Raw genomic sequence first — 15,509 nt, 5'->3', positions numbered from 1 at the left:
GGAAATTATTTGACTGTAAAAACATCTCCACATTGCACAACTACAAACTAAAGTCCGGGTCAATATATCAGAGACAGAGAAAATAAGGGGACACTAATATATATATTATAGGGGAATGACAGCCAAGGACAGAAATATGTAAGGCTACATCTGAGATCGGAGTCATGGTAATGTCAACCTTCGGTACCAGGTATTTGATTCTGAACAATATTTCATACATCAAGATGTCACCACATATATGTCTGTGTTGGCTGATTTACATGTTTGATACATGGTTTAATATTTTCCAGAAATGCATAACACTTTCCCGGATTACATGGTGTAATATTTTCCAGGAATGCATAACACTTTCCCGGATTACATGGTTTAATATTTTCCAGGAATGCATAACACTTTCCCAGATTACATGGTTTAATATTTTCCAGGAATGCATAATTCCCCGGATTTTTCTTAATTCCCGTTCAGACTCTACCCCGTCAACATAACACAGCCCTGGTCTTCGACATTATGCACTCACAAGCGGAGAATTAAATGCTAGTTTTTAAACTTAAACTTAATTCATATAACGATACACGCTGGAGATATCTATAAATTGTTGAAAGAAGCAAAACAATATGATTAATCACGCAATTTCGCAGTAATAACGACATTCCTTTTTAATGTCCAAATATAAATAATACAAATTTGATTATTTTTCATTTATTTTTATTTCATTTTTGCAAAACTGTAAACAGAAGGAGTAATGAAGATCACCTTGCCACCGCTGGAATTTCGAACTAACTACCATTTCGAACTCTAGCCGGCCACTCTACCGCTCGACTGTAGAAAAATCCCGACTAGCCGATTTAGTAAGGGTTCTGTACAAAACCCCATTGCATATATTATCCTAGATCGTTAAGAGAATTTAATGTTTTACTATCCTTTTCGAAGAACTGTTTAAATCAGAGTAGGTTCTAAGTTAACGAGAGTATAACTATCATCATGAATACAAATCTAAATACGGAAATAAAACGGTAATGTTGTCTAACTGATATACTATACGGGAAAAACAATTTCATGTCATTAAACTCTACCTAAACTGAACCAAGTCTGTTGCAAACCGCTAAGATCGAAATGTTGAAAAGCGCACAGGAAAATTACCCTTCAAAAAATCGACGAGTCGAGATGACATGTGGGAAACAGTTCACTGCATCTGCATTCTGTTTGATGATGATCATATCATGTTGATGAAGTCTTCCAACTTTGAAAGAGATTGGTAGAAAGTGGGAGGAGATCTCAGATAAATAGATATTTATGACAGATAGACAGTCTATGCCATACCATAATACAATATAGATTGGCATACTTATTCCCCGTCACGAGATGGGAAGGGAAACTTTACTCGGTCAAAGGTCAAGGTAATTTTGGGTCACATAGTTCATAGGTCATAGATCATATAATTATGTCATGAGGATAATAAAACTTGCTTTGGTTAATTAGCAGAAGATCTCTGTTGATTCTCAATTTGGGGTGAAAGGTCAAGGTCAAAATATGACAGGTGTACAACCCCATTAGATATAGTAAAATAAATTGTTTTATCACATAAAAACAGGTTTCACAATATGGAGGTGTGGACATGATAGTTCCAAAACTAAAAATGTGTATGTAGCCTGTTGCAGTCGTAAACACGTCCATGTATTACTCCACGTGTGTCTGCATTTACCTTGTGACGTCATACCTGTGTGGAATGTCTTGTTTATTGTCTGTTCTGTAAACAATCCGTGGGCATCTGTACCCATACCAGACTGGGCAGTCTACCTTGACCAATTGACTGGTGACAACACTTGCACGGACTCTAAAATCCCGCCACCCTGCACCAGTATATAAAGACTTGCGGTTTGTCCCCTGCAGGTCTGCAGATTATTCATCGTACTTGTAAGGTGTCCACGACTGATTTCCACTTAATTATTTATTTATGAATTATCCAAGGGTAACAAAGGTCATTATTTATTTGAATGCCTCCGCTAGGAATCGAACCCGGGCCCACTGGCTTACTGATCTGACGCTCAGCCAATCGAGCTAAAGAGAAGCTAAAGAGTAGTATATTGCAGGTATTATTTTACCAGGGTTACATACTCCCCCTCCAGGAAATAACCTATCCTCCAGTTTCCAGGGGTCACAGCGATGCTGGTAGGGCATGGCTAAGTACTATTCCGGGGTCCCTACATGGGCACCAATGTAACAGAGGTCATTATTTATTTCAATTTTACCAGGGTAACACAAGGCAGTTGTTCCCAGCAAGTTAGTTCCCTATTTTAATTTATATATACATAGTCGCGATTATCTTAATTAATAATTATGACGTATAATTACCCCCTTACCTGTCCATTGGTATTACATGATTATGTTAGTGAATGAATGAATGACCGAGTGTTCATTTTTTTTTTTCTTTTTTTTTTGTGTAAATAAAACATGAATAGCAATCGCTGTGTTGGGTAATTAATACAACCTCCAACCCACCTAGGTTTAATGTATAAACATCTACTGAGGTTTGTCAATCTTCAAAACATTCAAAACAATGACACTTTGAAATCTTATATGAATCCTATCAACATAAAAAGTGCAAAAAAGGTCCAAATAATCACAGTAATATTGCATAGGAAACATTTGAAATTCAATCACACTAGCACACTATTAGGCAAGAGCACAGCAGTACCAAATGATTGAGGAATGTAACATGTATGTAAATATATAAGAATATGATGTTACATTGAAGACTCATTTTCAAAAAAGCTGCACTTGTGAGAAATATAGCAAACAGTTCTAGCTCATCCGATGAACATTTAATGCATATGAATAATCAAGTTATTGTTTTTTTTTCCATACAGTTTATATCATTGAAACAGACATTATAGAAATGAACACCAGACAGTGAGAGAAACATTTGAAACACAGACACAAAACCATCATCAGAATCCAGTGCGTCTTGCAGACACAGACATTACTATGTATTCATTCTGATCATATGAAATGGTGGAATGCTTGAAAATTTTCATAACATTTCAGCAGTGTTGTTCAATCTGCAAGGTATGTCCACTGATAACTACTCCCTGCGATACTCGTGCTTACAAAAGTCAGGACCATTAACAGGCTCTGCTTGGAATCCTCGCCTAAAAATTAAAAAAAATGAGATAAGAATGAAGTTTTAAAATATCTATTTTCTATTTCTTGTATTAACATCTTGTTATTTATCCATCTTTTTTTTTTTCAAATGTGAACGTCTAAAAGGCAAAATTACATTACATGTGTTAAAAAGTTATTTACTTTTTAACAATTTCAAAATGATTTTCAAAATAGTTTCATTCACTACATCAGGTTATGGTTTTCGCTTACAACATTAGTGATTTAACCCTTTCTCAACCATCTCATGATTGGTAAGTTTTTAACCTGTACGAAGACTGTTCACTTTTTTTAAGAAAATTTAAGAAACAGTGATTAACTGAAAAGAATTAGCTATACCTGATGAGACGACACCTGTGTTCAGCCATGCGCGGAGCAGCCTTTGAAGCATCTCTTACTTTCATGCTGCTCCATAGCCTTTCTCCAACAGCTGCTGCTCTAGGCCTTAACAACACACAATTCACATCAGATAATAAACTTTGGTAGAAAACCCATCTAGATACGATGTAATTTCAACCAAAGATTGTCGTGTTTTCAGATCTATCAGAGTTATCTCTCTTTGTTTCTGCCAGTACATATGAAGACACTGAGAATGTGTTCAGAATTGACAATATTTCATGTTGATATTTATTATTTATTAGGGGAAAACATTATTCTTTAAACCTATATGTAAGACATTAAATATCTATTTGCAATATTTCCAAAGCTGGCACATGACAACAGAGTTGGCCCAAGTGATAATCACATTATTGCATAGTAAATAAGAGATAATCCAAGGATGATAAGGCCTGGAGTGTGAGACACATCTATCAACGTGAATCTCCTGCCAGTCACCATTTTTGCGCTTCTTTTTAGAAAAAAAGAAAAGCCTTACAAAATGAACTAAATATATGGGAATATACATAAACTTCCCTAGGAGCTTTTAAATAATAACAACATGAACTGTATTGTTTATTAAATACATAAAACTGAATCAGTTGAACTTTCCTCCTTGGAGGACCCAATAACGGCTCCTTCAAATATGGCACAAAGAGACTCTAATCCGAAAAAGGGAAAAAAGGCACAAAAAAACATGCACACGTTTGAAAAAAGAACTTTACACATATCTACTTCCAAAAACTTGTACAGGATTTAAACAAGCATTCAGAAATGGTATGTTCTTCTGGCTTACCAGGTTCGCTGAATGACGTTGGTGTTGTCCACATATTCGCCCCACATGCATGCTTCACCTCCTATCACTAAATCTAGCTGTTTCTGGGTACCTATCATAAAGAAAGGAAATAATGGCTCCATTTCTGTCTGTAAAAATCTCTACAATAACAGCAAAGGAGGGCATGTGGCACAACTGAATGTAATGGCACAAACATAGACCTGAATATACAATATACCTGGTTTAATGCTTTACATCTTGAAATGGTCATGTTATTGTAGAGTAATGTATCATGTTGTGGTCCTGAAGTGCTGAAATATCTGGGCTGTGTATACCTATTCAACATAGAACACTGTAAATTGCTATATACCTATTTATCATTGAACACTGATAATTGCTATATACCTATTTATCATTGAAAACTGTTAATTGCTATATACCTATTTATCATTGAACACTTTTAATTGCTATATACCTATTTATCATTGAAAACTGTTAATTGCTATATACCTATTTATCATTGAACACTTTTAATTGCTATATACCTATTTATCATTGAACACTGTAAATTGCTATATACCTATTTATCATTGAACACTGTTAATTGCTATATAACTATTGATCATTGAACACTTTTAATTGCTATATACCTATTTATCATTGAACACTGTTAATTGCTATATAACTATTTACATTGGATCACTGTTAATTGCTATAACTATTTATCATTGAACACTGTTAAATGCTATATAACTATTTATCATTGAACACTGTTAATTGCTATATACCTATTTATCATTGAACACTGTAAATTGCTATATACCTATTTATCATTGAACACTGTTAATTGCTATATACCTATTTATCATAGAACACTTTTAATTTCTTATATAACTATTTGCATTGGATCACTGTTAATTGCTATAACTATTTATCATTGAACACTGTTAAATGCTATATACCTATTTATCATTGATCACTTTTAATTGCTTTATACCTATTTATCATTGAACACTTTTAATTGCTATACACCTCTTCATCATTGAACACCGTTAATTGCTATATAACTATTTATCATTGAACACTGTTAATTGCTATATACCTATTAATCATTGCACACTGTAAATTGCTGTATCCCTATTTCTCATTGAACACTGTTAATTGCTATATAACTATTTATTGATGAACACAGTTAATTGTTATATAACTATTTATCATTGAACACTGTAAATTGCTATATACCTATTTATCATTGAACACTTTTAATTGCTTTATACCTATTTATCATCGAACACTGTTAATTGCTATATAACTATTTAACATTGAACACTGTTAATTGCTGTATCCCTATTTCTCATTGAACACTGTTAATTGCTATATAACTATTTAACATTGAACACTGTTAATTGCTATATACATATTTATCATTGAACACTTTTAATTGCTTTATACCTATTTATCATTGAATACTGTTAATTGCTATACACCTCTTCATCATTGAACACCGTTAATTGCTATATAACTATTTATCATTGAACACTGTTAATTGCTATATAACTATTTAACATTGAACACTGTAAATTGCTATATAGCTATTTATCATTGGACTCTGTTAATTGCTATATACCTATTTATCATTGAACACTGTAAATTGCTATATACCTATCTATCATTGAACACTGTAAATTGCTGTATCCCTATTTCTCATTGAACACTGTTAAATGCTCTATAACTATTTATCATTGAACACTGTGAATTGCTATATACCTATTTATCATTGAACACTTAATTTCTTATATAACTATTTACATTGGATCACTGTTAATTGCTATAACTATTTATCATTGAACACTGTTAAATGCTATATACCTATTTATCATTGAACACTGTAAATTGCTATATAGCTATTGATCATTGAACACTGTCAGTTGCTGTATACCTTATTATCATTGAACACTTTTAATTGCTATAACTATTTATCATTGAACACTGTTAATTGCTATATACCTATTTATCATTGAACACTGTTAATTGCTATATAACTATTTAACATTGAACACTTTTAATTGCTATATAACTATTTATCATTGAACACTGTTAATATGCTATATAACTATTTATCATTTTAATTGATACACTGTTAATTGCTATATACCTATTTATCATTGAATATACATTGTGAACATTGCTATATAGCTATTGATATACCTATTTATCATTGAACACTTTTAATTGCTATATACCTATTCATCATTGAACACTGTTAATTGCTATATACCTATTTAACACTCATTGATATAACACTTTTAATTGCTATATACTATTTATCATTGAACACTGTTAATTGCTATTGAACACTGTTACTATTTATCATTGAACACTGTTAATTGCTATATACCTATTTAGCATTTGAATCTTGACTTTTGTTAGTTCTATCAACAACAGCAAATCCATATCAATTACATATATTTCAAATATTCAATCTGTATTCAATATTTTTAATTGTCACATAGTTCTTGTTAAATTAGCTAACTAGTTGTTAAAATAGGTAAGTATTATGTAGAGTGCGTATATGATTAGTGTTACAATCAGCAGTGCAAGTTATGTGCTTCCTCAGTACTCATGCAGCTAAAGATTGTGACAGAAAAAATAGAATATTGTTAAATCTGTTGACACAATGGGACAGTGCTACAATATCGAGATCAAAGCAGATTTCTAAAAAAAGTTTGATGTCTAAAGTGAACGAAACACCATCAACAATCTATTGTCCACATGAGCTCCGCATGAGGATAGAAGCAACAGAGTAAAATTGAAACAGAAGTCTAAAGTACAAAAACAATACACATATTATGTATAAATTACATAAAAAGATTAAAAGTGTGTTAAATGCACTCTAAAAACATGAACACATTATTGCACACAAGAATATCACTGATAGAATCACTAGCGATGATACTGACGCCTCAATATTTTCTACAGCAGTATACAGTGGTGATTGTGTTTCTTTAATTGACCTTTAGCTTTGAACTCAGATTTTAAACCACATCTGTATTTAAACCTATCCTGATGGTGCAGATTTTGTCAAGAATTGTCTACTCAATATTTCATCCTCGATACTGGGTATCACTCTCTGTAGCTCTGGAACATGTCATAGCAAAACTGAAGGTTCCATGTACAACACCTTGTGGACAAGACAAGAACACTAGTTTGATACTTTGATGTACATCAAACAAATCTCAAGGTTGCTAATAGCACCGGTATATTGTGATGGCTTTGAAGTTGGGTGTCACTCCTTTATAATCTTCAAAGAAGCACATTGTGATTGGTCTTCAATTTTGCAGTGAAATATTCCAGGGATGAAGAGAGCGAAAAGTGATCATAACCCCTCGAGTATCACAGATTTCAATATCTAAAACATCTACAAAGTCATGGCAGATACACAGATCTAAGGAGTAAGCTCATTACATGTCTGGGGATTCAACAAGTGTCAACTACAGTACAAATGATGAAGAGTGGAAAGTGTCATACTATTTAGGGTGTCATATTTCATAATAAGGATATATCTCTACAATCAACAGGTGTCAGATTGGCCAGGTTGTCACATTACAGAGCAAACATGCCAGGTCTATGTGTAACGTATCGATGAGGTTATTGTACTACAACAATAAGTATACATTAATAACTCTTCATCAGGTCAAAAGGTCATCATGCTACTGTAACTCTTCATCAGGTCAAAAGGTCATCATGCTACTGTTTACAGGATGCTGGGTGAATGGTTTATTTAGGTGGAGAGTTGGGATTTAATTACCGAGAAATCCCCAGGGATCACAACTATAGTAGCTGTTCCAGTCTGAACCATAAGATATGTAGTTAAGGTACCAGCATGCAGATAAAATGGTCTTGTAGCCTTTCAGTGTAACTTTATTGAGCTCTTCCACATAGCCTGACTTCCAAACCTCCACCACTGTGTCAGGTCGTACCTACAGCAAAACACGGCCCACACTTAATTCTCTACTACATCTTAATGATAATTCTCTACGTCATTTCTGGAATAAAACAATCATGTAATTTTGAGTAAGTTTCTGGTTCCGTTTTTCAGGACCATGGACTTGTGATCTACAGTATGGTCTATTCAGCTTTATTCAATCTGGAGAAGAAATTGTTCAAGATTTTTCCTAAAATTTTGTTATGTTTTCATTTGGAATTTTAAGTCAAGAATGTGGTTGCATTAAGGAGCATATGTCAAACTGCTGAATTCCTTATAGTACATTTCCCTTATTCATCACAACTAACAGTCCCCCTGTCCATCAGAACTGTTCTCACAGTCCCCTTGTCTATCATATCTGTTCTCACAGTCCCCCTGTCCATCAGAACTGTTCTCACAGTCCCCCTATCTATCAGAACTGTTCTCACAGTCTCCCTGTCTATCAGAACTGTTCTCACAGTCCCCCTGTCCATCGGAACTGTTCTCACAGCCCCCCTGTCCATCAGAACTGTTCTCACAGTCCACCTGTCTATCAGAACTGTTCTCACAGCCCCCCTGTCCATCAGAACTGTTCTCAGTCCCCTGTCCATCAGAACTGTTCTCACAGTCCCCCTGTCCATCAGAACTGTTCTCAGAGTCCCCCTGTCTATCAGAACTTTTCTCACAGTCCCCATGTCTATCAGAACTGTTCTCACAGCCCCCCTGTCTATCAGAACTTTTCTCACAGTCCACCTGTCTATCAGAACTGTTCTCACAGCCCCCTGTCCATCAGAACTGTTCTCAGTCCCCTGTCCATCAGAACTGTTCTCACAGCCCCCTGTCTATCAGAACTTTTCTCACAGTCCCCATGTCTATCAGAACTGTTCTCACAGCCCCCCTGTCTATCAGAACTTTTCTCACAGTCAACCTGTCTATCAGAACTGTTCTCACAGTCCCCCTGTCTATCAGAACTGTTCTCACAGTCCCCCTGTCCATCAGAACAGTTCTCACAGTCCCCCTGTCTATCAGAACTGTTTAAACAAGACACAGTAGTTTCTATTGAGTAAAGTAGATCCTTCCTACAGTATCAAATATGAACAACCACAGAAAACTTTACAATCATCTTAACAATATGACCACATTGTGTCAATATTATCCTCTCCAAGGTTAAAAATAGAATTCTCACAGCAATCTCATAATTGTTGTCTTATCAGGAAAAAAGACAAAAGTAATTTTGTACATATCTCTCAATTACATTCTTTTTAGCTTACACTAAATTTAAGATGGCCAGACCAATGAAATGTTCATACAGTTTCATACACAGGACCTTTAGATATTATAATGAGGCTAGCTGTGAATAAAACTTGAGGTGTAAATACAATAACATAAAAATACTAAATAAAGCTCCTGGAAGCACATCATGTGATAATAAAGTCAAACATCATACTTCAATTTTCAAAAGCTAAAAACAGTTCCCAATCACATTTCCTTTCTTTAATTCACAGTAAAGGATGTAGATTTAATTGGTGTGTTTTTGTTATAATCGTCATTATTTATCTATTTTTTTAAAGACAATTAATTCTAGAAATTTTATGAGCAAAATTTTAAAAATCTGCAGCAATTTTATATTTGATAATTTTTTTTTATAGTTTAAAAAACAATAATACTTCTAATTGTAAGTATAATGGTTTCAACAGGTTTCAATAAGAGACCCCCAGAGGGATCTTCGTGTCCATAGTTCCGTCTTTATTTGGGTTTAAAAAATGAATGTTTTCCTGTCTTTTCTATTGTTTCCTGCATTCTTGCTCTGAGTTATATGTAATTTGAAAATTTCTTGAGAAATGATGATCATTAACTTTGTTGAATTTTAGATGGAAATTTTGTTTTTCTGATCTGTCCCAAAATCACTAGGGCGCACCTAGAGGCCAAATGGAAGGCACATGAAAAATTTGAGAAAGACCCATACAGTATTTCTCACAAAATGGCAATTAAAAAAAATCTCTTATTGTCAAAATCCAAGATGGCAGTCTTTCGGCCATTTGTTATTCTGATCAGTCCCAAAATCAAAAGAGGAACCTACATATGAAATTTGAGAAAGAGCCATACAGTATTTGTCACAAAATGGCAATTAAAAAAATCTTTTATTGTCAAAATCCAAGATGGCAGTCTTTCGGCCATTTGTTATTCTGATCAGTCCCAAAATCAAAAGAGGAACCTACATATGAAATTTGAGAAAGAGCCATACAGTATTTGTCACAAAATGGCAATTAAAAAAAATCTTTTATTGTCAAAATCCAAGATGGCAGCCTTTCGGACATTTGTTTTTCTGATCAGTCCAAAAATCGAAAGGGTGTTCCTAGTGACCAAGGGGAACATACATTATGAAATTTGAGAAAGATCCATCCAGTGCTTCAAGAAATAGTAATAACAAGAATTGTTTACAGAAAGACTGCTGACGATGAATCATGGATGAAGCCTGATTTGAATCGTTTTCACATTCAAAATATTTGCATTTATGCTCTTGAACTTTGAAATATTAAAGTTTGACGATATTGACCTTACACAACATAGAAATGTGATTATAAGTCCCATGCATCTAAAGCTTATACATCCACTACCATTAATCATGTCTTGTGGGTCACAGGCATAGTAACGCTTCCAGTCGCTGCCATACTGTATAAGATTTAGATACCAACAGGATGACAAGAGAGCATGGTAGCCCATCTTCGTCACTTTGGCTAGCTCAGCCTGATATCCACCCTTCCAAACCTCAACAATAGTGTCTGCTTTCACCTGGTAAAACATGTCATGACCTTCACCTTTCCTTAATATGTGGCATAAAGGTTAATTGTTACCAAGTCTTCAACATACCTTATTTTGTAAAACAGCAATACACAATTTCACTTCAGTCTTATCAATCAATGGACACTGAAAACTACATTAGGTTTTTTTTTTTTCTTCCCTTTTTTTAACTCTTCATTCTTATTTTATTGATGACAAATGAAAGAGTTGTATTTTCTTTATATTAATAAATCCTATTCAATATTGAATAAATAAATGCTGGATATATGCCTATATCCCTAATGTAAATTGTTCAAATTTCGATATGATTCTTCTCCAAAAGTACGGCTGAATTTTCAGCATAGATTTTTTTCTGAATAAATGAATTCCTAAAGGAGGAGTGCCAATTTGGGCCTTCCGGCGGCCATGACCGATATTTTTTATTTCTTGTGTAGGAATTCCTTGGGGTTAGGCGGTCATGATATGACATAAAATTAAGGTCAGATCTGAGCCATTCATTAGTTATGGGGGGGTAAAGTGGGGGGTAAAATTCATAAACAGCTCCATTATGACAAACCTACATTATATTTTTGGATTTTTTCTTCTTAATTTTCATGTAATAATCCATATCAAAACATTCATTAGTAAAATTGATTGAAAAAAATATTCCATTGTTGAAAAGTAGGTCATGGTAATTAAGCTCATTAATTGCGAATTATATTAAAGATGAACTTAATTTTCTGCCTTAATGCACATAAAAACAATACCTTTATCATGTGTCATGCTTTAGTAAGATTTATTTTTGAATACTTTATAGAAAATGGAGAATTAATTAATGGGAGGGGGCGGGTTCACACTTTTGACAACTTTTGGTTGATATCAGAGTTGTCTTATGTAATTATATTAGATAATAAATATCTAATAAATAAATGTTAAATTGTACTGCATTAAGAACTGTTTAAAATAAATTGCTTGATAAATGTAGAGATATTTAAACCAGTTTGGTACGGCTGGTTGAGCTTTAAGCTAAAATGGCGGGATATAATGCCATCCCCTGACATATACCTTGTTAAGGATCTTTGTGTCTATCGGTGAGTATACATGTGCACCTTGTCTCAGACAGTTCATATACCCTTATATATACAATTAATACGTGGCAACTACACTTCACAACCTCAGCGATTTTAGTATACTTTCTTGGTTTGACTGTCACTGATATTGTACATATAATTTAGACATATAATTGTAATTCAACTGTTGTTCATAATTTTGTTCATCCAAATTAAGGTTTTAATAAGGAGTGTTTTCTAAGTTTATGCCCTGTTTTCTTTTCTTTTATCAATATGCCAGTGCACAGGCAGTGCGCTTGTTGTAAAGCACAATATAAAGTAAGGCTCTGTTGTCTGAATAAAACAGACATTCTGTCTTACTTGAAAGCAAATATTAATGATGCCTTAAGGTTTGGTGACCCCGTATGTAAAAAATGCAGGGGAAGATACTACAATCACCATTCATCTACTGAACATCCTAGTAGCGATGTAGAGCACCAGCTTGAGTCACCTGAAAACAAAAAAATCAAACTTGACATTCCACGGGCTACATTAGGTGAATCTCGATGTTTCATTTGTAAAATGTTAAGAGAGGAATGTAAAAGTAAAATGGTAATGCTCTCAACAGAAATGCGAGTAAAGATTTTTATTAAGACAGGTATCCTTGTCCCAAACACCTGCAGATGTTGTTCTTCCCACATAGTGAATGGTGATTTCCCATCTGATAGTCTATCTTCACTCGCATATTCCAGCAAAGACACTGAACTGGATTCTTCTGAAATATCAGAGATCCTTTTGACACTTAGGGCAGCTGCTTCAAAGAAAAGTTGTTTAGACTTTGATTCCTCAGATGGATTAACTGATCAAGATTACTACCGTCTCACAGGTCTGTATAAAAATCAATTTTCTGACCTTTTACGATCAGTTAATCCCTCTCTTTACTCTACACTGAACAGAAGCGCAAGGACTGCATTAGCCAACCTGCTTGTAAAGTTGAGGACTGGCATGTCTTTATCAATATTAGCTTCTCTGTTCAACATGACAAAGAGAATATGTGGAAAATGTATTCATTCAGCTCGCCAAGCATTGATGACCCACTTCGTTCCTTCACACCTTGGCCTGCAACACATCACTAGAGAACAAGTAATTCAAAACCATACAACGGTATTTGCAAGGAAGATGTTTGCCTCTGGTGAAGATGTCGCTATAGCTGTTGCTGATGGCACATATATTTATGTTGAAAAGTCCAGCAACTATACTTTCCAACGACGCTCTTTTTCCATGCACAAAGGACGCCCTCTCCTGAAACCAATGCTTCTTGTGGCCTCAGATGGCTATATACTGTCTGTCCTAGGCCCATATTTAGCAGACGGTCAAAATAATGACGCCAACATTACAAAACACATGTTGAAAACTAACACTGAGAACATCAAGGATTGGTTTCAAGATGATGATGTTCTTGTCGTTGACAGAGGCTTCAAAGATGTGACAGAACTGTTGAATGATGCTGGCATCAAAACAGAAATGCCATTTTTCTTGCCAAAGGGGCAGAAACAACACACACATACTGAGGCAAACGAATCTCGTCTTGTAACAAAGGTAAGGTGGGTTGTGGAGTCGGCAAATGGGTGGATTAAGCAGTGGAAGACCTTGGGCATGTTTTGCCCAACACTCTCATTCCAGTTGTAGGTGATTTTGTGAGAATTGTGTGTGCAATTTGTAATGCTTTTCGCCCCCCACTTGCCTCTGATTCTCCCAATGACCTCATCATTGCTGAGTGAATGTTGGCTCTGTCAAAATGTCCCAATAAATTGCAAATTCAAGTTGAAAAAGAAGGTTTGGCTAGGAAAAGAGCCATATGGGTCAAGCTTGATGAGGCCAGTTTGCCTGACTTTCCTCAGCTGACAGAACCGGAGTTGAGAGATCTTACCATGGGAGTATATCAGTTGAAGCAGGCAAAGTCATATACCATGGAGCACTTGTCTGAAGATGGCCAATATGAATTAATGGCATGCAGGGAAAAGCCTGGCTTAATTAAAGTTCAGATTCGTTCCAGACATGTTGCTTCGAAACTGTACAACCTGTGGATTGAGTATTCCCCTGGTTTGACTCCTATATCTGGTTGGTATTGCCAGTGTAAGGTTGGTGCCAGGGTAGTGGGCTGCTGTGCCCATATTGCATCTGTTCTCTGGTACCTTTCTTATGAGCGACACCAGTCTAGGATAGCACACCCAACTGCCTCATCAAGCTACCTCAGCTGTGCTGATGACGCAATGATGATTGAGGACTGGTCTGAGTCTGACAGTGACAATGAGTAACTAACTATGTGTACGACCATTGTATGTATAGTGGAGTGAAATGCAACACTAGAGGTTAAGATTGATATCTTTCATTAGCCATTTCTGTGTTAATACTTCGGTAAAACCACTAGATACAGACATATGGTCAAAGTTGTCGAACTAAAATTCAAAGCACCGCCTCTTCTTTGTTTTCTTTAAAGTATGCAAAAATATTTCTTATTAAAACATGGTACATGATAAAGGTATTGTTTTTATGTACATTAAGGCAGAAAATTAAGTTCATCTTTAATATAATTCGCAATTAATGAGCTTAATTACCATGACCTACTTTTCAACAATGGAATATTTTTTTCAATCAATTTTACTAATGAATGTTTTGATATGGATTATTACATGAAAATTAAGAAGAAAAAATCCAAAAATATAATGTAGGTTTGTCATAATGGAGCTGTTTATGAATTTTACCCCCCACTTTACCCCCCATAACTAATGAATGGCTCAGATCTGACCTTAATTTTATGTCATATCATGACCACCTAACCCCAAGGAATTCCTACACAAGAAATAAAAAATATCGGCCATGGCCGCCAGAAGGCCCAAATTGGCACTCCTCCTTTCAGCCTTCTCTATGAACATACTTCCATTTCCGCATTTTCTTTTTCTGAGCAGACACTCCAAGTTTTCAGCAGGATTTTCTCTGTACTACTTAACATGTTAATACATTACTTACTGTAGCCCCATTGTCAATCACTTCCTGCCAGATCAGGTAGCCTTTGTTCAGTGAATTGATGATGTTCAGAAGGCTGTGAATACAAAATGCATAATACAGTGCATTACTAAATAAAGGTATTTATAAATACTTTCTGTGCATTAAGTCCAAGATGTATTTCAGTGAATTTATCAAATCCCCTTGAAAAACTGGGCATTTTTTTATCATTCTGTATGTTAGATATATTGTTTACTGATTTTCATTCCTGAATACATATTAATTAGATTTTTTCACCGTCTTTATTCACAATCGTCTTTCAGTTCATTTTATTTCTATTTCTGAATTATGTAAGACAAATAGAGTATAACCCAGACTTCACAATTATACTAAAGTCTAA

At 34.7% G+C, this 15,509-nt stretch overlaps 1 protein-coding gene across 1 annotated transcript; it reads right to left on the bottom strand.

Moving 5' to 3' along the window:
• Positions 1–2,465: 2,465 nt before the first annotated feature.
• Positions 2,466–15,239, bottom strand: LOC132562166 (beta-hexosaminidase subunit beta-like; the record flags this gene model as incomplete). Its single annotated transcript, XM_060226897.1, has 5 exons — positions 2,466–3,149; positions 3,499–3,603; positions 4,331–4,421; positions 8,118–8,289; positions 15,134–15,239. Coding segments are annotated over 5 exons (541 nt in total), but the record flags the coding sequence as incomplete, so codon positions are not given.
• Between the last annotated feature and the right edge of the window lie 270 nt (positions 15,240–15,509).

Source organism: Ylistrum balloti, unplaced genomic scaffold (genome assembly GCF_031769215.1).
Source record: "Ylistrum balloti isolate Yb309-2 unplaced genomic scaffold, AGI_CSIRO_Ybal_v1 Utg371358, whole genome shotgun sequence".
Classification (NCBI taxonomy): Eukaryota; Metazoa; Mollusca; class Bivalvia; order Pectinida; family Pectinidae; genus Ylistrum; species Ylistrum balloti.
The sequence above is the reverse complement of the archived record's forward strand: the minus strand, read 5'-3'. Positions and strand labels throughout refer to the sequence as shown.